Genomic DNA, 23,880 nt, shown 5'->3' with positions numbered 1-23,880 from the left:
GACTATCACGGTATGGGCTCAGCAGGATTCTGTCTGCTCAGAGCTTGTACCGTGCAAGAATGGATGCTATAGCTCATCTGGGTCGTGTGGATTCACAGAAGAGCACTGTGGCGGTATGTCGTTTTCCGTTCTTGCTCTGACAATTGATCAAATACTGACCTCGAGAAGATGGTTGTATGAGTAACTGCAACGCCACCGCAGAGTGCGGCAAATACTCAAAAGGGAAGGTTGAATGTCCACTAGGCGTTTGCTGTAGGTATGTCATTCATCTTGTTGAATCCTACTAGACAGTTTACCGATCTTATTTCTAGTCCTGCTGGATTCTGTGGTACTACATCAGACTTTTGCGGAGAGGGTTGTCAATCTGGCTGTAAAGAAATCAAGTATGTGGACCCCGAATTCCTACATTCAATAGAGGTAGCTGCTAATTAATTAGTGAACCGAGCTGCGACTCCCACACGGATGTTATGAAGCTATATCGCCGAGTCGCATACTACGAGCTCTTCAACATAGCCAACAGGAAATGCGATAAATACATAGCCGAGCATATCCCTGCTGGTGGACTGACTCTCTTGAACCTGGCGTTCGCGGTCATCAGTGACAAGTTCAAGATTTCGGAGGATGACAGTGATCTTGTGACTCGCGCTTCCCACTTGAAGGATCGGTTTCAAGGACTTCGCGTCAACATAGCCTTGGTGGTTGGGACTTTAATGATGGCTCCACAGCTACCATCTGGTCTGATCTCGTTGCGGACTATGAAAATACCGAGACATTCATGGATTCCTTGGTAGCATACCTAGAGAAATACGGCCTTGATGGAGTAAGTTCTGCACATCCGTATTTCCTCTCAGCATAAGTTAACCCGTCAATAGGTCGATCTGGATTGGGAATATCCTGTTGCGGAAGACCGTGGGGGTGCTGAAGAAGATTACGGTCATTATGTTACTTTTGTTGCCAGGCTCCGGGAACGTTTCGATCAAGAGAATCATGGCTGGGAAATTTCCGTCACCGTGCCGGCCAGTTACTGGTACCTCAGAGGGTTTAATCTCGAGGAGATTCAGAAACATATCTCTTACTTCAATCTCATGTCTTACGACTTCCACGGTCTATAAGACAAGCGCAATGATTGGACTGGACCCTACCTGAAAGGCCATACAAACCTGACTGAGGCCAAGCAGGGACTGGATCTTCTCTGGCGTAACAACGTGAAACCTGAAAACGTGGTCATAGGTTTCGGCTTCTATGGTCGCTCCTTTACCATGTCAGATAGTACCTGTCATGACCCGAGCGAGGGCTGCCAGTTTTCCACAGCTGGTATGCCTGGGGATTGCTCAGATGCAGCAGGTATCCTGACCTACGCTGAGATTCGGTCGCGAAACAACTCCCTGAACACAAACACCTACTATGACAAGGAGTCGACAACAAAGTACATGACCTATTCCGCTGACCAGTGGATCTCATACGACGACGAGGAGTCATTCACGGCTAAGAAAAGGTTTCTCACGTCTCAATGCCTGTCAGGCCTTATGATCTGGGCTATAGAGCAAGACACGCAGGACTGTGATGCCATGAATGCCCTTTTCAGAGATGCAGCCACGGATGGTGCTCTGACACGAGGCGGCGAACTCAGTGATGAGCAAAAGGAGAAATTGACCAATGAGTTTGCATCCTTCAATGGCCAGAACTGCTTTGTCACGGAGCTTTGCACCGACGGTAGCTCCAAAGAGAGCGGCCCTAATCAGAAATGTCCTTCCGGTACATCCTCTGTGTCCACAGCACATGCACCTTTGCAGAAGGCTGGTACAGTTGGCTTGATCGGTCAATGCTCTGAAGGCTGGTACTGACATGCGTGTTGTTTTAATAAACAGATGCCCAGCAACTGCCAGTGGAATGTAAGGTTTCATCGCCTCGCTATCCGAAACGATATTCACAAATTATAGGGCGAGCCGGTTCGCAGTGAAATAGGCTGTTCAGGCAAATCTGGCGATAGTCAGTTCGAGCTGACCACAGACACTTTCACTGACGCCTTGGGAGAAGGGCAGTGTTTCCAAGGCCACCGCTCCTTATGCTGCGACTCAATTGAACTTCTCGATCTGTGCTACTGGAGTGGCTGTGAAGGTCCTTTAATGCCATATCAACTCATCGGGGAACTTGAAACTGATGGGTGCAAGGATGGCTATGAAAATGCGGCCTCTCGGCATGATACAGATGAGGGGGGATGGTGCTCACGTGAATTCAACAGTGACTTGCATGATAGATTCAAGCGAGGCTCGTGCTGTCCAAAGTCCAAAAAGTTCGACAACTGCAATTGGACGACCGAGGATGCCATAAGCAAGTTGGATGACGCTAACTGTCAGCCACGTCAATGCAAGAAGACTCAGACTAGCATCTCGGAGGCATATGAGCCTACGATCAATCCTTATTCTGCGAAGTACTGCATAGGCGACTGCACTGTTGGGGATCAATGCACTGCGAATCCAATTCTGCCCCAATTTGATCCTGCCTTCCATCTCTGTTGTGACCCACCCTCCGAGTATACTGAGGATTGGCCTGTCCCACCCTCATTTCTTTGGGAAGATGCCTATGAGGATGACGATGACGATGTTGCCTGGGCTTTTGCTGACAACCAGAGCAACAACGATGAGGAATCGAGTGATGATCCAATTGAAGAGGACCCTTCAGGTAAATCAACCCCCTCTTGGATGCGGGCATGAATTTACTTATCACCACGGGACAGATCATGCGTATGGCTTCCTAATGTTGGATGGCCCCTCAGAATCCATCGACAATGCCTTTGACGATTCATACACTGTTGCCCGTCGCAGCAGTAAACTACCCAATCGAAGACGTTCGACGATCACTGCCAACACTACTGTCTTGGACTCAACTTTTGATCACGCAGAAGAGACTATATTCGTGTACTGCAACCACCCCAAGGGATCTCCCGAGTGTCAGAAGATCTTCCGCAAAGGTGCTGAAGATACGATAATCAAGCTGCCAGATCATATCGGAGAAGGTCCATTCGCCCGCGTTATCTCCATGACACAGGCCCCACATACCTATGAGCTTCCTCATCACCATGTCCGAGCTCGTTCTGTGGAAAGCAACGAGAACGAAGTATACGAGCTTAAGATAGACTACAACTTCCATCTCATCAAGCGGGACGATGGTCCGATCAACATGCGCATTGATTACACTAATCTGCTTCCATATTGGGATGAAGTAACGGACTCTAAGCCATAATCGAAGAAGAGATCCGTCCGCGAGAAACTTACCAAAGATGATTGGAAATCCCTTATCAAGGACATGAAAAAGAGAACTACCTCGAATAGTACCTCAGTCAAGCTTGGTTCCGGCAGCACTGACATGATGGAGAGTTCGGAAATTGGGCTAGGCAAGCGTTGGTTTGGTACATTCATGGGCTGGCTGAAAAAGATGAACACCGTCGAAGCTGGAAACGATGGTGTCCTCAATATGGCCTTCCAGAAGAGCTTTCTTCTGTACCGAGCTGTTAAGGGGTGAGCTATCTTCAATCCCAAATCATATTATTCGAATTCTTATTACTGACTACAACATACAGATGTGCCCGTCGAGCCTTCTATGCAGAGATGAGAATGTACCTCGATGCTGATGTTCAGATGGACGCAACATATGCTTACTATCTCTCTGGGACTATCGTTCCATTGAAGGTGGATGATTCTTACGGCTATTTGGGTATTGAGCCAAGCGCATATCTTGGATTGCGTCTTGAAGGAAACGCCATAATGACCTACACCTCGGAGTGGAGAAAGCTCATTGACACACTTGCGTATCCTGGCTTGAGTATCAAGGGTATAGCAACTGTTGGGCCGAGTTTGGATATATATGGCCGGGTAAGTGCTATTCGGCAAAGCATTCGTATAATCGGTATACTGACTATGGGACGTTTTGAAGATTCGCGGTAGTGTGACTCTGAATGGACAGGCCAAGGCTGGCGCTCGAGTGCACTTTGGCCGTGTAGAACTTTACTTCCCACAGGATGAAGAGGGGACTAAAGGCGATACGGATTACGACAAGATCGAAGACATCAAGTCTCAGCAAGAGCGACCGAAGACTGGTCTGGAGCCACAATTCTACGCATCCGCTCAAGCATCCGCAAACCTTGCCATTGATGTCTCTCTCAATGCCCGGATTGGTATAGAGGTAGGACCGGCCATTTTGGGCAAGGGAAATCTGGTAGACGCCCAGATTATAGCCTTTATGAACAGCACCCTTGATTTCTCCGCTACTGTGATTGGATCAGTTGGAACATACAGCGATCCTACCTACGCCTATAAATATGGTGCCTATCTCTACTACAATCTAGGCTATGGAGGATTTGCCAACATTCTCGGTGATACGTGGAATTGGCACTTCACGCCAGTCTACCTCTACAGTCTCCCAGGTAACAAATACACGATCTATGAAAATAGCAACATCAAAGCAGACGCCACGCTCAACTCAAAGAGAAACGTCAAGATCCTGCCTGATTCTGATGAAAAGGGACTGTTCCATGATGATAATGATGATGCAGTTTGGGATGACAGTGGCCTTGAGCCATATGTCCCACCTGCTACCCATGTTCACCACCGCAGAAACCATATGCCCCTCCATCACAAGGTACACAGCTCTCATGATGGGAAATCAAATGCTACATCACCCAGTCCCGATGTGGGCTCTGTTATCTTCAAAAGGGCAGACAGTGATGATGAGAAAGAGCCAGACACGGCGAGTAGCTCTTCGTTTACCGGCTCTCAGAAATTCGATTGTCCTGCGTCCGGGAACAAACAACCAACTCTTCCAGAATTTCGCTGTATGTACTAATACTCACCTTCCGTCCGAATTATGATTGACTCCCACAGATAACTGCCAAGCATTCTCTGCCAACCAGGTTGTTACCACAGACGGCTCGTCACAGACAATTAGAGGTATCTGCGACGGCATCTTCGGATGGTTTGGGTCAGATGGCGCCAGCAGCGATGGTGTCGAACTCAGTTGGGATCCTAACCGGCGCGACAAGAGAGACGCGTACACATGCAACATTTGGAGAGACACAAAGAAGAAAAAGACGAAGACATACTGTACTGACCAGAAGGAGAAGCTCAATGCAGCTGCTGGTCTTGGTAAGAAGGTTAATACGATAAGCTGCGATGAGTTTCCCTTTGGTGGGGTTGAAGAGGGTGGAAACTGGGGCGCCAAATCTAAACCACACAGAGTTCCCCCGACTGCCAATTGCGTGCCCGTGTGGCAGCAGTCATTGCAAGGAAATTGTAACGGTGAGTCTTTCTACCCATACATATTCTAGTTGGATGAATTGACTGACGGCTTCAGGGCTTTTGAGTACTTTGTACACCAACGTGGCTTACTTCGACCGTAATACGGACTCGGATAAAGATGATGATACAGATTCGGATAAAGATGATTGGAAACTTTGATCCGCTGGGAAAGATGACAACGAGGACGATGGCGAGCGATGGACCCCCGGCGGAAGCGAGAGTGATACAAACCAGCCAGTCTTCGGACGTCTGTCTGACGCGATATCCCGAGCCAATCCCTCTCGCTCACGGCATTGATGAAACTGTAAGTTCAATAATTCATTCAGGCCCATGGCTGATTATTCGATTTACTGAGAATGTTACAGGAATGGGAAACCTCCGGTCGAAAGCTTGGCTCTAATTTCAAACGCAATTTTACAATGGGCCTTGCGTACGCGACGAGTCTTTCAAATTCGCCCGATCAATGGGGTAAGATGGCGTTGACCAATTCCGAGCTGAGGGGAGCCTCCGCAGACACAGACCCCACGCATGTCTTTTGCGCGATAAACCTATTCAACTAGCCAGATGTCTATCGATACGGTAATAATAACGGGTATTGTCTCGATACGCGCAAGGGAGACAACGGATGGCGCGATGTAGAAGGTATGGTCACGGCTCTGGGGTCTTATTGATAGTGTAGATGAACACAGCTGACGCAATTTCCTCTCAAGGCTTTGGAAGACGCCCTGAATACACTATGTGCAAGGTTAAATTCGCTGGGAGCACCTTCGCCGACCAAGTGGCTCCTGCTTCGTTCAGCAAACGTGACCAGGATGAGTCGATGGGCGGGAATGATCCATGGAAGATTGAATGTATGTGCCATCGACTCCTAATTTTGGATCAAACTAACCATATACCTTCTTTTCCAGGTATTGAGCTGCTTGATGAGGAGTACGGGGGCCCTCTGTGGGACGATGTGGACTGGGAGGACATGAAGTTTGAGCATGCAGCAGATTCAACTTGAAACGTCTTGTCTCTAGAGCCAGATATACTGGCTTGAGTACAATAGACCTTTCCTTATTATGTCTCTTATGTTTCTTCCAATTGATTTTATACAATTTTCTTTTCTCTAGCACGCGGAGTATTTTTCAGGGATCATCCTTCACCAGACGAGAATGACTGGCTTTATATCTACATGTACTAGCTCACAGTCTCACGTCTTCAAAGAGTGTATGGGGGACCTCGGCTTCCACCCTCCTGATAAGCAGGACCGACTTCACCACGCTCACCTTCAAAGTCCCCTTTCCAAACACGCTCAAACCAAGTGCCATCATAATTGCTCTCCGATCCATCATCCTGCACCCGCCATTGCCTGACCACATTCCCACGGTCGTCCAAAAACACATGCAACAAACCCCCACCATTCACCGCGACATCATCCTCCACATACATATGGGTAACAACACACTCTGCCTGATACAGAGCGTAGGGCTCAAGAGAGTTTTCATCCCAGTCGCCTTCTTCGGCATCCTCTATCGCGTCCCTGAGGCTCTTCTCTCTGATCTCAAAATTGACCCGCTCATTTGCGACACGCTCAGGAAATATTTCCAGAGCAGCTGCCAAATCCAGGCCACCGAAGATACTTTCATCGTCAAGGACAACCCCATCATAAGTTACCCATTCTGCGAGTTCATTGGCAGACCATAGAGCATTATGCCCCTCTTCATTCGTGTAGCAGAGACGAAGCCAGCAGCCATTGTCAGCAGTGGTGTTATGACCGTAGACACGCAGGGCTTCAGGCCTTGCAGGCCGAAGAATATCATCTATTTGAGCTTGAGTAGGATAGGGTGGTGCATTGCCTGGTCGATAAGGCTAATAATTTGATATTCAATTAGGTCAATGTTGTGGTCTTTTACGAGGTATAGAAGGCATTCACCTGTCTTCCCTCGCATCCCAATGCGAGAAATTGGCGTAAAAGCCTTTTGCGACGGTAGGCGGGGGACTCAGTGGAGACTGAGGGGTCTGTGTGAGGTTTTTCCCATTCGGAAAGCAAATAAATATCCAATCTAGAGTTCCCCCAAGCAGGTATCCGGGGGTTATGTTTTTCAATGAAGTGGAGTGGCATTTTGTCCTTCGTCGCGTGGCGTGGGAGTTCTAGAAGATACACGGAGAAACACACCAGGCATAATATAACTAGTCCGAGATTAGGCCATTCTATACTTGGAAGGGATCGCTGCGTCCGTTACATCGGGTATAGCGCTGTTCTAGCACCCCAGTGGCTCCTTTTACGGGCACGTTCCGTTATCCTTCCAAGAGTCCGATGCATTTACTTTTTCACGTCTCCACATGTGCATGTGGGTCACGTGAAATTTAGCCCAGACCATTGAAAGAATCAAGGGGAGTTAAATTTCAAATCAATGGGCTCAAGTGAATAGATGACATTTCCAAGAAAGCGAATTTAACATTCATCAAATTCCTTAAAAGGTCGTATGCTCGATGTTGGGCTGAGCCCGCGGATTGGTTAGGTAAGCAAGCACGTGATATATACTGCCTGAGGTGTAACAAACGTGTCGAATCCAGCGGACTTCCTGTATTTTCCCTGACCAATTGGAGATATCAATGACTCTGAGTTGTATTACCCCTATTACGAAGCTATTTATGCCTAGTATAATGACTAATTCCTTGGCATCGGATCTATAGTACCTCCGATTTCATGCAGTATTCGTAAGATATTGCCGACAAAACGGCCCGACTCACCGACCCGACAATCTGCCGTTATCTACCCCCAGACTCCAGCTGTCAATATCCAGAATCCGCATGGTTGCGCCCCAACTCCCGTCAGCTTCTTGTTATAGCTCGATCACGCCGGATCCAGACCCAACCCCAAACAATGCACGTCTAAGTCTTATGCTACCTGCTGGTATGAGAGGTGCCAGTTCAAGCCTTTGGACAATTCGAACAAAGTGCCAAGTCGTGGGTGAGCTGACAATATGAGCTCAGCTTCACAACCCAACGAAGCTCCGTCGCAACAGACCATGGGCGGAAAGTATGCTGCGAATGGAGGGAATGGAAGCGCAAAGAGCGAACAGCAACAAACATCACACCCTCTACAAACAAGCCTCGGCAGAGTTGACGATATGACAGTAGCCGGGCCTTCTTGGCATCATTTATAGAGAGAAAGCACTAACACGCAATCATAGTGAGATTGTCGGTGTACCGCGGCAAGGATCTTTCCAAAATTTTGAGATAAGACTAGGGGCCAAAGGTGATCAGGTTGGACTTATATAAGACAGACAGCACGAATAGTTATTAAGAGAATTGAAGTAAAAATTGAGCTGAGGTATTCGACTGCGTACATTGTAATTCCGAATATCAACAACAGATAGTTTTATCTATTCCGCCCCTTATACGTCCAGACAGTAAATCTGATGCAAATCATTGCTAGAACAGGAAAAATGAATGAGGGGTCAAGTAGTTTCGTATCGAAAGTAGAAGCCTTGCGGAGGCGGCGAATATCGCCCCTTACCATATCAGCGGAAGAGTATTGCGACCTCCAGCACTTAGAAATAACCTTGTGGTATTTGAGGCCATCTAGACTTGGGAAGTCTAGCGAGGCGTGCCGTCTCTCAATTTCGTCATCATCGAGGTCGGGAAAAGGGCTTGTACCGGTAGGGATTTCGTAGATGAAAGAACCAAGCGCAAAAAGATCGGTGATAGCAGTCCTAGGAGACGAAGGTGACAAAGGTAACCGATATCGAGATTTCTCCTCAACTAAAGAGTGAATATCATTGATTCTCGATCCAGCGAAGTCGCATAGTTGAATTGAAAGATCATTAGTAACGAGAAAGTTACGCGGACTGATGTCGGAGTGGACGATACCACATGCATGAATGGTAGCAATAGCGTCAACAGCATTTTGAATCCAGCGATCTCGGGTCTCCACTTCAATCTCATGGTTTTGGAGATAATTTCGGACATCCCTATGCTGTACAAAGGGGAGCTGGATTCCTCTTTCGGCAATACTCAGGCATTTCAGGATATTAGGGTCGTCTTTTGGGAGCGCCCGATAAACAAGTTTCTCGCGATCGATGCACTCCTTTAAGAACACTTCTTTGCTTGCAACAGATGCGATAACCTCTCGGTTGCAACCTTGAGTATTGTATTTGAGAGGTGCCTTGAGAACTTGGTCATTAGGATCTTGGTGAATACCCCCAGAACCTCCAAGCGTGATGATACGCAAGGTACCTTCAGGTCTCAGAAGAACAGGATGCCCTTCCATTAAAGGTGAATAAGAATTGGAACAGGAGAAGAAAGGACTGGAAGAAATAGAAAAGGGCAAGGGGCTGGTCGTTCTATATGGCACGTGGCGGTATCCTTTGATTGGACCATGCAGTTCGGTGCTGAGACTGATACGGGGTCTTTCCTTGATCATTTACGCAATTTTGTCTTAGAAGTTAGAAGATGCTCTGAGTTTACTTGGAGATATCGATGCTGCAGGTGTTCAAAGATTTTTAGGAGTGGGTTTGTTAGGCTGCTACTCCACAAGACAGTAGAGACGTGAGCCACTGCGACTACAAATAACTGGGTCTTTCCTCATAGGTTGAATCATCATCGGCCTTGTACCTCAATTCAGTGCATCAGCTCACTGAGCGATATGCAGTCTACCACAATTATCTGGATTCTTAGATGACGTGTGAGATCATTGCAATTTGGTGACATGCTTGCATTACCTTCTGTCAGGGTTGATCCTTCGCGGATGCACAATCACACGCGAGAGTTACCAGGTTTCCAAATTATATTGGTTCGCAAACCGCGCCTACTACCGGGCAATTTTGGGTTTTAGGGTTAATATCCCGTCAGTTTAATGTCTTATTCTAGACATACTGTCTCGGCATAGTCAAGACCGCCCCGAATCACCGCCAGGTCACCACCCCGAGTCAACACAATATCACTCTTCGCCAAAGCACAAACAACGTCCCTCCTCCCTGCGAACCAATCGTACGGGACGAAAAAATGCTTGGAGACCGCGATCGACGGGCCATCTTTGCGTTTCACGGTCTCTAACCCGCTCTCGCTGAGATCGACAGAGCACACCCAAAAAGACTGGTTTAGGAATACGAGTTTCCTTGATTCGTCAATTCCGATGACATGGGCAGCGCTTATTTCGAATTTCGTTATCCGTGAACGAAGCGGAGCGGCTGAACTCAATTTCGTGACCATTTTCTCCCCGTCTTCATCCGGGGCATGTTGATCGAACGCCGCCACAGCATCTTGTTCCTTCCCTAGCGACAAGCTGCTATCTTTGTTTTGAACGATAAGGCGGTCTGCGTCAATTATCACAATCTTGTTGATGTCGACGGAGCTGTTCGAATGTGATAAGTCGAGCATAATTCTTTTTTTTTTGGCCGAGCGTGTAGATGATCGCGCTTTTAAGCTCTACCGCGTCGTTATGCAGCGTATCGCCTACTGGCAAGTTCGGTTTCTATATCACCACCTACGCAGGGAACCTACCCCAGTTCGTGGCATGGGAAGATAGCTGGGAGGCATTCTTCGCCAAGACTATGAGACAGGCGCTTGATCTAGAGGTAGAAAGGAAAGGGCCTAGTGAAGAGCTCGATACCCTCTCCCATTCTTTGTTCGGAAAAGTCATCCCGAGGCTCCTAGGGCCTCTCGAGAGTGACGGCCGAATAGTGAAACCGTCACTTATTCATGGAGACCTGTGGTACGCAAATGCAGGGATTGATGTCGACAACGACCGGCCTCTTGTCTTTGATGCGTGCTGCTTCTTTGCGCACAACGAATGTAAGTTCTGCTACGAGGCACTTGCGGTTGCTCATGCTAAATCGCTTGAATTTGAAAGATGAGTTTGGCCAGTGGCGACCAGCTTGCAATAGGTTTGGGGATGAGTATGTTGCCGCCTACAGCACATTCACTCAGATCTCCCCGCCGGAAGAGGATTTTGAAGGCCGTTTAGACCTCTATAGGCTGTGAGGCACAGAACGTCTTTCCTTCTTCTCCGTATACATAACTGATATCATGGTAGGCGGTTTGACACACATGTATCAGCGCTTTTTGTCGGTAATGAGACACTTCGCACACAGTGAAACCATTCTCAATCGACCATCTAATTTGGCGGCTAATGAACTTAATAGGGTTATTGATGTTATGAGAGATTTGGTGGAAAGATATGGTTAGTAGACAGCAGCAGTGATACTGCTCTTTTTCTATTTTGTATGCGCCGATCGGTCAACGACCGCTACCCGGTCTAACACCGATCTCAAATTCGCTCTTACGGCAGGTGTCAGTATCCATTTGTGTGATCTCAGCCATATTGAGTGACTGTTCAGGAGCCAGCTGGGTATTTTCTCCGTTGGCAGCTGTCGGAAGTCGTTGAGACGAAATATTTGGCTTACTCCAGGTATTACGTTTTGACTTTGCGCGCCGGTCTTAACGCTGTTTTGAGTGCCTGATGATTCATGTTATTGCCTCATTATTCATGTTATTTTCTTTTTCTTTCATCCTAAGCCTGTATTTTTGATCTATTTTAAGACACAATGACCCATTTAATTATTTTGCGCTTCAGTGTCTTTCAGCGATAAAGATGGTAACGAATCTGGTGATTCACTTCCTCTGCAATGGAAAGTATGGTCAGCTATGACCTACAATGTCTGAGTGTATCGGTGAAGGACTGGAAAGCATTCTTCCAAAGTGAAGTCAATGAACCGCACAATGGATAGGTAAAAAGGGGTTTGTCTGCCGTGTACCAAAAGTTTTCAGAATTGGAAGGGTTCTGCATGCCGATTGCAGGAGCCAGTAGTTCCGAGGTTTGATCAGGGTGGCAGTGGAGAAATTATGGTTTTTTTAACCTTCTGAGAATCTGATGCCATCCTCGAAGCTTTCCGGTATATGCAGCGCAGGGTGTTCACCTAGGCAGATCGTCGTGGCAATGCGCTATAATGCTGGCCAACTCACTCCTGGAAAGAATGTTCAGCAAGGAAAAAAGCCCATCCACTTCGATAGCTCCGGTGCGTATCTGCTGGTCAGTGGCCTTGAAGGTGTCAACTCTAGGCGGCAAAAGCTCCGGTGGCATTATATGCAGACGAAACTTGTCTTCCGCTCGTCGCTCTGCCCAATACATAGTGTATGGGCTGTAAGATGAATGGCTCGCTCGCTCGTCCTCATAGGCCAATGACCATGCTATGACCGGCCGTTGCTATTTTCAAAGCGATGCAGGGCTGCGCTGAAGCAGCGCGTGATCCACTGGGTCAACTGAGCTGTCTGCCAGTCCTTCCTCCCTTAGACGGGAGACGAAACGAGTACGGCGTAGTGGGACGGAGACGAGAGGCAGCATCGTCGTCTCTAGTCCGTGTGGCGCCGATGCTGCTGCAGTAGACCTATTTCCGAGTCCCTCCGTCTCAACCTCTGTACCAATCAATCGTGATGCCGACCGTGGGTTGCATTGACAAGGCGAATTGGGTGACTGGAGGCCGGGCCTGCGCAGATCTCCTGGATGGCCATGAGGGAAACGGGTGTAGATCGAGAGGGATCGATACCTGCGCGCTGTCTGAGCATGGGACGATGTCGCATTGTATGTAGTTTTGAAACCTGGGCCTAGAGAACATCACGGAGTCAGGGGCTGGCCGTTCGTGTCGTAATGTTTGCGTACTTAGCATCCGCTGGCCGATATGATCCGCTGGCCGATATGAATCGCGGCTGGGACAGTCCGATAGGTCAGATAAGACACGTTGGATTCCGGTCAACTTCATAGTGGAAACAAAGCAAGCGCTATCACCAAAGTGTGACAAGGCCCTGTAAGCCCGTTCTTTGTATCCTGCGGTGAATTCGCAGACCCGATTCGCGTAGGCAATTATCCAGAGAGAGCGGAAGGCACGCCGATGACGGGATTAACGATTGACCAACGGATAGTAACATGAGGCCCAAGAATTCGTGGGCCAGTGTCAGGGCCACAGAGAAAGCACATCGTTCCTAGGAACGAGTTGAGAGCCCAAGAAAGCCGGGGGTGTGATTGGGAACGGAAAGTGTGTAGAGGTGATGACGAGTCACACAGGGAAATTGGGGTGGCGGAGCTCAGGAGCTCGGTGATCCGGGTCAATGGCAAAAATGCCTCACCTGCGAGGCGTAGGAGAAAGAAGGCGAAAAAAAAATTTGGGGCTGTTGGATGTAGGGAAGAGCAGGGACTATATAGAACCACGCACGGGGAGGCAAAAGGACAAAGAGCGCTAAACCTAAGGGGTCAAGACTAAACCTAAGTGGATAATTTGCAGTCCCCCTCCGATATGGTGTAGTGGCTAACATCGTCGTCTCTCACACGACAGCCGGGGGTTTCGATTCCCCCTATCGGAGTTCTTTTTTTTTTTTGCTTCCACTCCCCACATATCATGGGTCCAGGAGATGATCCACTGTCTCAGGGCCGCTTTTCTCGAGTTCCCACCTAAAGCCGCACTTCGTGCACTTAAATATGTACCTGAACAAAAGCTTGAAACTCCCCGCGAGCCGCCATCTGAGGGCCGACAAATATAACTAGACCTTCACATTTCCCAAGCTGTGTTTATCCTATGTTTTCACTATAATTGCATAGGTATTCTTATCTAGACAAATTGCTATTTTTATATAGTCCTAATTTAGCAAGTGGGGGGACAGAGATGCGCAAGAGCAGCCAGCTATTTCGATTGGACTGAAGCTGCAGAATCCACAGATTGGTAGGATAATTGGGGATTTAGGATCAACACGACGGTAATTCTATCAGTGATCAATGTTACACCCACTTCATAGATTAAATCGTAAACAAGCACCTTATCGTCGCGATTGTGAGGCAATTGATGCTAGTTGATATCAGGTTGCGTAGAAGAAATAACATGTTAGTAGATTAAAAATCAAGCTGTACAAGACACGTAAAGATAAAGATCTCATTATTTTATGGCACACGAAATGCCCATATTCCCGTTGTTATCACCGTTGGCCCGATTAGCATAACTAGATAATCCCTTCAAACACCATGGTCAAATTTGACGCCAGCTCCTCCGTCAGTCTGTCCAGCATGATAATTTGTTTACGTGCCAAAAATCCAGTCGAAATTGTCTCTTTTCTGGTCACTGGGTTGCTGCTTTGTCTCGGGACTTTTTCCTTGTTGGTCACGGGCCCAAAGGCGTCGATACTTCGGATGGTCAACATTATCTATACGATTTAGTCTGTGTATTTCAGACATAGAAATTCAAGCTAGTGAAGGTGAGACCATACTCGTTGCTGTGCCAGCAAATGCCTCATTAACGTGGGAGTCAGACTGAATAGACGCGGACCGCTGACGCATTGCCTCTTGATCGGGAGGCGGCTTTGCTGCATTAGGGGACGTAGGTGCGTCTGTTGAGTCGGTTGAGCCTTGACGCTGACGATTATGGAAGGCGTCCGATGCTCTGCGGATGAAGTCAGACATGATAGAATCCAATGGATTTCAAATAAATTGATTTGATTTGTTCTTGGATGTTTTGTGTGCTTTTTGTAGGGATTGACTCATGTTCACGAGTGCGTGTTATATACTTAACCCGCCACAAGACTCATGACATCATTTCCAAAAGCATTCCAAGGTTGCTATTGACAGCTGATCACTAGTGGCGCAATAAAACACAATACCGATCCTGGCTAAACAATACGTCATCTGGATTATATCCTTTACCGGATTGACAGGAACTCAGCCGTCAGAAAATAGGGCTACAAACAGAGCATGAGACCGAAGATCAGAAAACAGGTCAGTCGGCAAATTTGCATTGTTTGTCTCAACAATCGGAGCCCGAACACGTGCTCGCACAAATATGGGTCGGCCAATATGTTTGTACTGTATGCATCTTCTATGATTGGTCGATTGGGGTATTGAGGATTGGCAACACCTAAGCCTAAGCTCTATCTCAATAATGATTTGCGCGCTAATTGGAGAAGAACAAGCGAAAAGTAATCGATCTACAGGGCAATTCCTACCAAAGAAGGTCTCTTAGCTTTAGACGCCTGTATTTAATCTCGTAGCTAGGGTGTACAACTAAAGCACTAAGACCCGGCTAGGCAAGACAACCTCCGGCAACTTCACAGTCACGTACGAGAGAGAGCCTTACCGAAATATGGAGCATTTACAATTAAATGCCATGAAATATGCATGTTCAGATAGACCTTGCTTTTAGCTGATTGGATATCATGGCGTTTTGGTTAAGATAAATATATTTAAAATTAGCAGGTTGATATAAGTAGCCCGCTGGGTAGTGAGTTACGTTAACTTGCCCTATTTTGCGAGCTACAGAAACTCAGGACTTTAAGTGACTTAGGATTCCTCTTTTTTTTTAATCTTCCCCCGGGCTTAGCCAGGTTACTGTAGGTATTTTCCGTACAGGCAATAAATACAGAGCTTTAAGATTCGAAATAAATTCAGAACGATACATTTTACCCCATTGACAGTGCGGGAAGGTGATTCGGTCAGTCTTTGAAAATATACAGCCACTATAATGTTTTCATTCTTTTTTTTTTCTGAAAGTTCTTATCGATTGAATAATACTGATTTCTCAACAAGAAGCCTTAAAGGTTTGTTTAGACAACGCAAACCACACCATCCTTGCCCTATATGCTATTAGCTGCCTGTGATTTTTCTTTAGACAGAAGTTCAAAGAGGCTTACCACAATCTGCTTGTGTTCACAGCAAAGAGGATATCGGCCATAGGGGCAATCGTAGCGGCCCTTGGCTAAAGCATAGATTAGCAAATTTCTCTGACATTCACTGGCAATGACTTACGCTTGCAGTTTTTTCCACTTCCCTCAACAAAGAATATCCTCAAAGGGACTACACTCTCACAGCACCAGCTGTTTTCGGGCTTGCAGTAATTGTCTCTCTCTTCGATGTCTCTCTCTTCGATGTCTCTCTCTTCAAAGTCGTCAACTGGAACAGCAGAGGCCAGGCCTGCAAGGACAAAAGCGGCAAAAATATTCTTCATGAGCATTTTGAAATGTTACTTGTAGGTCTGAAGGATTTTCTTCTTCAAGATTGATGTGTTGAATAGTTGTAGAAAGTGGGAACGGTATGAAGAAGACCTTGCTGGAATTCTCGCACTTTAAATAAATGATTCTTTACTCAATCTCGATCATCTAACCCCGACCTGTTCGTATCGCAGTGCAAGATCTAGTTTGATCGACGAGTCTAGATCGCAGACGTGATATCAATGATCCAAAGTGAAGTCCAACAAAATAACATTCATTCTGGATGGCCTCGTATAGCAGGTGGCGTAGGAGTAAGGAAGGGGCTTCCGGAGGTACGTGATTTGCTTGATCCTAGTTACTTTGGGACAACTTGACGCTCTATTTCACGCGGCTCAAGGCGGTAAAAATTAAAGGAACCATGTTGATACCACTTTTTAACTAACATAGACAGCGCGCTTTTCTACACATTCTAAGTCGAAAAGAAAAAAAAAAGGAAGAAGAGCAGGATAGATTTCCGAAGATCATCCGGGATATTCACTGGTTTAGTTGATCATTGTCTCGTGAAGCGAAGCTTCGAATACGAGCCAAACCCAGATTTGATTAGGCTGCAGATCAAAATTGACTGGGCATCATCGCAGATAACTAGTTCTCAATTGATCTAAGGGCAGCATCAACCGATCCGATTTGGAAATATTTGGTTAAGAAACATTGACAGTCAGCACATTCAGTCTATTTCCGGCGTTTGGTCGGTCTCGGCGATCTCGACCCAAAAGATAACCCCAACGGCACCGAAAATGCGGACATGATCGTGAGTGGGTGGGAGTAACGACGTGGCTTGGGACTCAAAGAACCAGACAGACAAATTAGATAGTTCGTGTTCCGGTACGAACCGAACATCTATCTAGATCCGGAGAGCGTATGGCACAAAGTTGAGATCGAGCTTGCGTTTCCCATGGTAATTAATGCTAAGGAAGATTCAAATTACAAATTAACAGTACAGTTAAGTTCATGGATCGTGTTCGTTGGCCGGTTGTATTGGCAGAGATGAACGTGTACGTAGATTTGGCCCATTGTCCGGTTGGTGCTAGATTAGTTTAGAGGTAGAGTATGAATGTACTGAAAGTGCTTCGGCTTTTTTTTCCTTCTTCAATTCAAAGGCTATTTAATGATCGAGTCAGATGAAGTTGAACTCTATGAAACCTATCTGGGCTGCAGATGTTCAAAGAGATCAATTCATTGGTTACAACAATTCTGGGCTAAAGTCTATCATTGGATACTCGAAAGAAACATTTCATGTGGAAAGCACAAGATATGTTTACATTTGACTCAAGATTGTTACGCAAGTACCGCGGGGACTGTTGGCACCAAAACGATCCTTGGGCTCATCGAAAAGATGCAAAGCATCTAGACGGCTGTCTTGAACATGATAATGAGAAAGTATTACTCAAGCGCCTAAAGAATATCCTGATGCATTTCATGCGAGGGCTCTTCTAATAGGGCAGGCAAGAATTTACCAAGAGATCTCTTCAGGTTGGCTCTGGCGTTGAAAGCCCAAGTCTGCTCGTGCTACGCGCTGAACTCGAAGAGGATCTTCCTGGCCGCGATACAGGAATGGATATGAATCTAGCCGAGCACATCTATGACGAACTGTTTCAGCTGAATTGTTGACCCATGTGCTGCTTTTTTCAGAGCATACTCTCGTTTCCGCGGTTATTAACAGAACGTAGCAAGTGAGACTTGCATGAATGAAAACCTAAATTGCTCCAAATGGTGATTCGCTACTGTGAAAAGATATAAGGCAAAAATTCTTCATAAGTTCTTACTGGTACATAATAAGCGAGTAGCATGCAGTAATCTAGGTTGCACAACTCCCAAGGGCAAGAATGTTCAAGTGCCACGGTGCATAGTCAAACACACACGAACGGAAAGCCTTGGATAAACCGGCAAGTTCAAGTCGACCTGCATTTCAAAAGTGAGAAAGGATACTGCGGGGTTTGGGCCCAAGGTACACGTCGAATGAGGTTTTGTGTGTACGGATTGACGTCAACATAATACTATAGCTCGTATACGGGTAGAGATATGACACCTATATCCTCCTCATGGCCTGCGATTGAGAAGACCGAATTAGAAGGAGATGATTTTTCCTCTTTGGAGTGAAATTTCAGCTAAAGACCCAACCAATCCATGCATGCATAAATATTATTGATGGCAGAAAAAACCGAGACAAGATCCATGGATTAATCCTAGATTTATCTCAGATCAGAACTGGTGGGGTTTTGTTTTTCGGGCGGCGAAGCGTGGATGATTTGATGTTAGGAGAATGGATCCCAATGAGGACTGCCTCGCGCAGAATAATCAAATCATTTGCACGCTATCAGCAAGCATAGATAATGTACCGCGGTGGCCATGATACGACATTTCATCATAGAAAGGCTATAACCGAATGCCAAGCTATCCAGCTTGGTATAATATCATGGTAATGTGACGTAACGTAAACTCTGAGCCCCAGGTATAAATATCAGCGTTAATACCCCCGGGAACTTGCAATCAAACCCAGCTCATCCAAAGCAAAGACAAAATCTATCCAAATTTATCACTTTCTTACATCGTTCCCATTATGCCGATTAAGAATTACGGTGTGTGGAAGGCAAAGCCTGTATACTACGAGGTTGAAGATGCAGTTACGGACGATATCAGCCCCCATTTATCACTCTACTTCGATGATAAAGGGGGCGACCATTCTGCACGAGAATTCCGTTCAACCGGTCGGCATAAAGAAATTCGTGGGCTCTTCAGAGCCGCAATCAACATCAAGTCTATAGGTAACGAATCCCGACTTGCCTACTGGGTAAATCACAACCTCAACAACCATCCCATCATTGATAGTCTCACCGTCCTACCTTTAGGGTTTGAGCCCCTAGAACAACCAAAGCAGGGCTACAATGAGCTGGGACTGGACTACATCCGGAGTAACCTGTTCAATGTCAATACTGGTCGTGTTCTACCTCATGACCAACCAGGTCTCAACAACGACATGATCGATGTCTTGGCACCTGAAGTCAAGCAGGCGATTGAGCAGAAGGCGGATATCTACGTATTTGGTGCACAATTTGAGGATCGAAAAGGCATTCACGATGTGCACATGAATCAAGGCAATATTGGGCGATTCCAACGCGATGACGGTGTCTTCCAAGATGGCTGCCTTTTAATCAACTACCCAGACTCTGGGAAATGGGTGGGCGTTTTTATCGGGTTTGGATCGCAATCTGCGCACACAGATGATAATACAGGGCATGCTATAGGGTCGGAGACTTGGATTGACTATCTCCGCTCAACAGGACGCCGTAAAGATCTTGTCGAGAATTCTGTGCATATCGACGAGGCTTTCGTTGACTCAAATGATCACCGAGCCAGACGTAGATCAGTCACAATCTCGAATCCCACTGGCCACGCGATGCCTCTGTCTGCATGGAAAATTCAAAACTCAGCTGGCCAATTCCAAGCTTTACCACCTGATGCAGCTTTGGGTGCTATGAAAAAGCAAACCTTCGACATTCCACATTGCCCTCTCTCGAGCATCGGTGATACTATCACACTGGTGAATGATGAAGGACTCAAAGTTGATGGGGTGAGCTATCATGCTCAACCGGGTGGAATAGAAGGGCAACCGGTTGTTTTCGCTCATTAAGATCGGTGGGGACACTCGCGTTACTTTGTCTTTAATGATCCTAAAAGTGATATAATCCACAGTTTTACCAATTAACAGTACCCTAAAAAACGAAACTCAATCGGATTGATAAGTTGTTTTGTCGTCTTCATTCCATGACACTGACGAATAAGATTATCGTGTTTGGGTGGAACTTGAGTCTAGCTGAAGCTTGCTTGGAGCAAATCTTTGAGCTAGCTTGGTGACAAAGGAAGATAGACAAGCAAAAACATGCAAGAGTGAGGATTCGCTAGTGGTCACCCACCTAACTTCTAACTTACCGGTGTGTGGCGTATGTGCGGCGAATAGTGGGGTTGTTATCGCCCGGGTGAGGGTGGGAGTCGCGCCACCGGTGGTGAAAAGGGTTAGTGCGCTATAGATAGGGTGAGAATCGGGGTGAGAACCGGGTGAGAGGGGTGAGAGTCCTGCGGGCCGGCACGGCCGCCGCACTGACCCTTTAAGATGAAGTAGAGTAGAACATCATTGGGCTCACATCCCAATGATGTGAGCCTTTCTGAAATAGCCGGTCTCGTGGTAGACTTCCGCAGAGGTTACCCATAAACCACTGCGGTTCCCTAATGGGGAACTTCAATAACGTATTCGGCAAGCGAGCTGGCCATGTAAGCGAGCTGGCCACCCCACCCAAACTATCATTTTAAATGCATTCATCTCAAAAAAGAAAAGAAAACGTCATTAAATTCAATAAGCTAAAGTCGAAATCTACTAGGACATGCAGCAAATTTATGACCCTTAAATCCACAAATGCTACACGTCGGTAAGGCTCTCGTACGTGGCTGAGAAGGTGTCGGAGCTGGCCCTGCCTCGCGTGGTATTGTTACTAAAACTGCTTGCTCTGGCTGCGTTATCAAGGTAAAGGCCATCTCCGGAAGGTATTTGCCTTAGAGAACGAACCCTTTTTTGCTTCTTCCTCCTTCTTCTTCGTCTTCTTCTTCTTGTTTTCAGCGCGTAATTCGCTTACTTTCTTCTCGAGTCAGGTAGTCGATTGCATCGTGATTTAGCGGGATTTCAAAACCTGATCAATGGCAGAGTTCAACGGACTAGGATGGCATTTTGAGCGCTGTTTAAGCAAGGCTTTTAGTGAGGATGTTTGTTTTTGCAATTGGACGTAGTTCGACGGTGATTTTGGCGACTACTCGCTTCCCAGGCTCGAGGGGGGTGTCGGGGTTCGAAGGCGAATATCTATTTGTAGGAATGAGGTTTGTTATTTACAGGATAGAGTCTGCTAACTAGGTAAGGTCAAAGATGTCTCAGAACAAGTGATATTGTAAGATATATAGAGTCTGATTCTTGGGAAACTTCCAGGTTCACCAAGAACGACTTCTTTAACATGATCAAAAGAAGCTGTGAGTTAAAGCTGACGACTCTACAGGGATGCACTGGCGAGAAGTGGGGTAGTCCACAGGACTTGAAACTGGCTTGATACATGTGCCCATTGAGTTCATGAGAGTTCGATTTTGCAGTTTTGCGGTTTTTGGCGCACTCTAGTAGGGAGGATGGAAATTGATCAAAGGGCGCAAGTGGAACGTTCAGTGTAAACGTACTTATGTCTTAATTTCTTACTGTAAACGGCTAGTTTGATTTAAGGTCCTCCTAAGTTTTGGGCTATGAGGCTTTTTGTTGTTAATAGCACAGCGATTTCCTCAGGATCATTCTACGTAGAAACATGCCTTTAAACCCTAACCACATGATGCATTGAGTCTGATGAAATTTAGTATAAACTACCAGTTTTGTAGGTACGAAGTAGTAATAACGAGTGTTATAGAATACCAGTATGAAGGAAACGGCGGCTAGAATGAGAAGCCTAGGTGACTAGAAGGTTCTGCGAAAATTGGGCAAACTGTGCGACAGTTGACAACCAGGCAACATCTCTTCTTCGTGTCTTGTGTTTCACGGCACTTCACTGCAGAGGCTCTGATGCCTCTTTGGGTGTCCATCAAGAGTTAATTTGATGGGTAGGATTCGCCAATAAGATTTGTTTGCTCATTTTCACCGCAGCTTATCACCAAGAGGTTACACCGGGTTTTTCTGGGAACTACGCATTCATGACTAACCAAACCCCCTTATAACTTGAGTTAGCACAAGCCATAGAATAATCTGAGTAGGCACAAAGAACACAACAATAGCACCATTATCTTCATTAAAAGTAGAGGTTGCTAGAAAAGCAAAGCATGACCTCTCACTTCAAAGAGCTTAACTAATAATCCCTCTGCATCTCAGCAATGTTCACTTTTGAAAACTGAACCCAGCTGACTTGAATTCCAAATATTTCCAGTCGCTCGTTCAATCTTGTGGCCCAAAATGCCTGCTCAGCTGGGCTGCCATTTGGCGGAAGTGCTTCAGCATAGTCCGCTCCGTCAAGTAGTGCTTGGGATGCCTGCCTTAACGGCCCAAGGTTTTTCGCCACAGCGCCCTGACACAACTCATCCATTCCTAGGTCCGGTACGGATTCAACCGATGAAGACGCCAGAACATTAGCAGGAAATCGCTGTAACACGTCAAGTGGGGTCTTTCTTAGGATGCTGGGATGCACGATGCCTAGAAGTTTTAGTTTTGACACCGGTATATTCTGTAGCACTATCGCCGGCGCCGATTGAAGTACACAAGGCGGTACTTCGCCTAGACTAGACAAGGTCGTGATCTCTACCGTCTGTAAAACTTCCACTGGTGTGTGCTCTAGCACATGGACAGGAACATCGTTTGGTGGGTTGTTAAGCACATCAAAGCGTGCGCGTTGTAGGACAATCGGCGGCACAGCAGCAAATTGCCTGAGCCGTGCCACTGGCACGTCCTGCAGAACTCTTGCCGGCGCCGATTGAAGCACACGAGGCGGTACTTCGCCTAGACCAGACAAGGACGTGGTCTCTACCGTCTGTAAAACTTCCACTGGTGTGTGCTCTAGCACATGGACAGGAACATCGTTTGGTGGGTTGTTCAGCACATCAAAGCGTGCGCGTTGTAGGACAATCGGCGGCACAGCAGCAAATTGCCTGAGCCGTGCCACGGGAACCTTCTCGAGAACGTTCCTCGGTGCTGACTGGAGCACAGAAGTTGGTACACTGCTCAAAATTATAAGCCTTGGCACTGGCACCGTCCTCAATACATTTATCGGAACGGACTGAAGCACAGCAGAGGGTACGCTATCCAGCTCTTTTAATCTTGTCACTGGTATATCCTCTAGCGCATTCATCGGAGCCGACTGAAGCAGACAACAGGGTACGCCATTTAGCACTTTCAACCTTGCGGGTGACAAGTCCTGCAGGACCTTTGCCGGCGCTGACTGCAGCACGTACGGTGGTATGCCACCCAGTTTTGATAATTTTGAGGCTGGTGTCACCGATAAAACATCCACTGGGACCTGCTCCAGCACATGGACAGGGACATTTCTGAGCACGGTAGTTGGCACTAAATTCAGCTTTTCACTTGACAGAGCTTCTAAAACGTTCTTTGGAACGTGTAGAAAGACGTCAAGCGGAATATCTTCCGCTTCAGGGTTTCCTGGTGGGAGTTTTGGTTCAATTGGCACCGGTTCTGCCTTCTTGACGAGTAGTTCCAAGGCATAGTTTTTATCCACCGAATTTAATTCTTCCTCCAGCGAATTAATCAATGAGAATATTATAAAATCCTCAACTTCTATGATTTCTTGATAAACGACAAGTGGCCTGGTAATCCTGTAACAAATTGTTGCTGCCATAGTCGCCCTCCCGTTTGAAATCATACAGTCCGTCTTCTCAATTTGAAGAGTTCTGTATCGTGTGTCGAGGCGTACAAGTTTGGAAAAGAGCGGGTTTACGCATGCGATACCAGGCTTGACTACTTTTTCAACGTGGCCGTGCCTCAATCGCAAACCAATGTGTCGATCGTCAATATACCTAAGAGGCCATTTCAGTGGCCAACGCAAGACCCAGCAAG

At 46.8% G+C, this 23,880-nt stretch overlaps 10 protein-coding genes across 10 annotated transcripts; 3 read left to right on the top strand and 7 right to left on the bottom strand.

The window, feature by feature from the left end:
- Nucleotides 1-59: 59 nt before the first annotated feature.
- On the top strand, nucleotides 60-6,297 carry N7508_000248 (uncharacterized protein; the record flags this gene model as incomplete). The annotated part of the gene is made up of 19 exons (XM_058458333.1): nucleotides 60-113; nucleotides 292-383; nucleotides 437-627; nucleotides 726-820; nucleotides 873-1,104; nucleotides 1,150-1,837; nucleotides 1,877-1,892; nucleotides 1,941-2,682; nucleotides 2,738-3,222; nucleotides 3,376-3,518; nucleotides 3,581-3,872; nucleotides 3,934-4,831; nucleotides 4,881-5,294; nucleotides 5,350-5,375; nucleotides 5,425-5,598; nucleotides 5,660-5,762; nucleotides 5,859-5,936; nucleotides 6,005-6,145; nucleotides 6,203-6,297. 19 exons carry the CDS (start codon nucleotides 60-62, stop codon nucleotides 6,295-6,297), a joined length of 4,959 nt encoding a protein of 1,652 aa, XP_058324555.1.
- A 197-nt stretch (nucleotides 6,298-6,494) lies between these two features.
- N7508_000247 (uncharacterized protein) lies at nucleotides 6,495-7,398 on the bottom strand (the record flags this gene model as incomplete). Its single annotated transcript, XM_058458332.1, has 2 exons — nucleotides 6,495-7,145; nucleotides 7,210-7,398. The coding sequence occupies 2 exons, from the start codon at nucleotides 7,396-7,398 to the stop codon at nucleotides 6,495-6,497; spliced, it is 840 nt and encodes a 279-aa protein (XP_058324554.1).
- Nucleotides 7,399-8,661: 1,263 nt separating this feature from the next.
- Nucleotides 8,662-9,552, bottom strand: N7508_000246 (uncharacterized protein; the record flags this gene model as incomplete). The annotated part of the gene is made up of 1 exon (XM_058458331.1): nucleotides 8,662-9,552. One exon carries the CDS (start codon nucleotides 9,550-9,552, stop codon nucleotides 8,662-8,664), a length of 891 nt encoding a protein of 296 aa, XP_058324553.1.
- Nucleotides 9,553-10,142: 590 nt separating this feature from the next.
- Nucleotides 10,143-10,661, bottom strand: N7508_000245 (uncharacterized protein; the record flags this gene model as incomplete). The annotated part of the gene is made up of 1 exon (XM_058458330.1): nucleotides 10,143-10,661. The coding sequence occupies one exon, from the start codon at nucleotides 10,659-10,661 to the stop codon at nucleotides 10,143-10,145; it is 519 nt and encodes a 172-aa protein (XP_058324552.1).
- A 29-nt stretch (nucleotides 10,662-10,690) lies between these two features.
- Nucleotides 10,691-11,264, top strand: N7508_000244 (uncharacterized protein; the record flags this gene model as incomplete). Its single annotated transcript, XM_058458329.1, has 2 exons — nucleotides 10,691-11,075; nucleotides 11,134-11,264. The coding sequence occupies 2 exons, from the start codon at nucleotides 10,691-10,693 to the stop codon at nucleotides 11,262-11,264; spliced, it is 516 nt and encodes a 171-aa protein (XP_058324551.1).
- A 1,228-nt stretch (nucleotides 11,265-12,492) lies between these two features.
- On the bottom strand, nucleotides 12,493-13,039 carry N7508_000243 (uncharacterized protein; the record flags this gene model as incomplete). Its single annotated transcript, XM_058458328.1, has 2 exons — nucleotides 12,493-12,884; nucleotides 12,940-13,039. The coding sequence occupies 2 exons, from the start codon at nucleotides 13,037-13,039 to the stop codon at nucleotides 12,493-12,495; spliced, it is 492 nt and encodes a 163-aa protein (XP_058324550.1).
- Nucleotides 13,040-14,343: 1,304 nt separating this feature from the next.
- N7508_000242 (uncharacterized protein) lies at nucleotides 14,344-14,724 on the bottom strand (the record flags this gene model as incomplete). The annotated part of the gene is made up of 2 exons (XM_058458327.1): nucleotides 14,344-14,468; nucleotides 14,532-14,724. 2 exons carry the CDS (start codon nucleotides 14,722-14,724, stop codon nucleotides 14,344-14,346), a joined length of 318 nt encoding a protein of 105 aa, XP_058324549.1.
- A 1,136-nt stretch (nucleotides 14,725-15,860) lies between these two features.
- On the bottom strand, nucleotides 15,861-16,267 carry N7508_000241 (uncharacterized protein; the record flags this gene model as incomplete). Its single annotated transcript, XM_058458326.1, has 3 exons — nucleotides 15,861-15,890; nucleotides 15,948-16,012; nucleotides 16,063-16,267. The coding sequence occupies 3 exons, from the start codon at nucleotides 16,265-16,267 to the stop codon at nucleotides 15,861-15,863; spliced, it is 300 nt and encodes a 99-aa protein (XP_058324548.1).
- A 2,594-nt stretch (nucleotides 16,268-18,861) lies between these two features.
- Nucleotides 18,862-19,932, top strand: N7508_000240 (uncharacterized protein; the record flags this gene model as incomplete). Its single annotated transcript, XM_058458325.1, has 1 exon — nucleotides 18,862-19,932. The coding sequence occupies one exon, from the start codon at nucleotides 18,862-18,864 to the stop codon at nucleotides 19,930-19,932; it is 1,071 nt and encodes a 356-aa protein (XP_058324547.1).
- A 2,233-nt stretch (nucleotides 19,933-22,165) lies between these two features.
- Nucleotides 22,166-23,158, bottom strand: N7508_000239 (uncharacterized protein; the record flags this gene model as incomplete). The annotated part of the gene is made up of 1 exon (XM_058458324.1): nucleotides 22,166-23,158. The coding sequence occupies one exon, from the start codon at nucleotides 23,156-23,158 to the stop codon at nucleotides 22,166-22,168; it is 993 nt and encodes a 330-aa protein (XP_058324546.1).
- Nucleotides 23,159-23,880: the final 722 nt, after the last annotated feature.

The sequence above is a fragment of the Penicillium antarcticum genome, assembly GCF_028974205.1.
Source record: "Penicillium antarcticum strain IBT 31339 chromosome Unknown utg000001l_segment0_segment0, whole genome shotgun sequence".
NCBI classification, from domain to species: Eukaryota; Fungi; Ascomycota; class Eurotiomycetes; order Eurotiales; family Aspergillaceae; genus Penicillium; species Penicillium antarcticum.
Note: the sequence above shows the minus strand (reverse complement) of the source record. Positions and strands in the feature narration are given on the sequence as shown.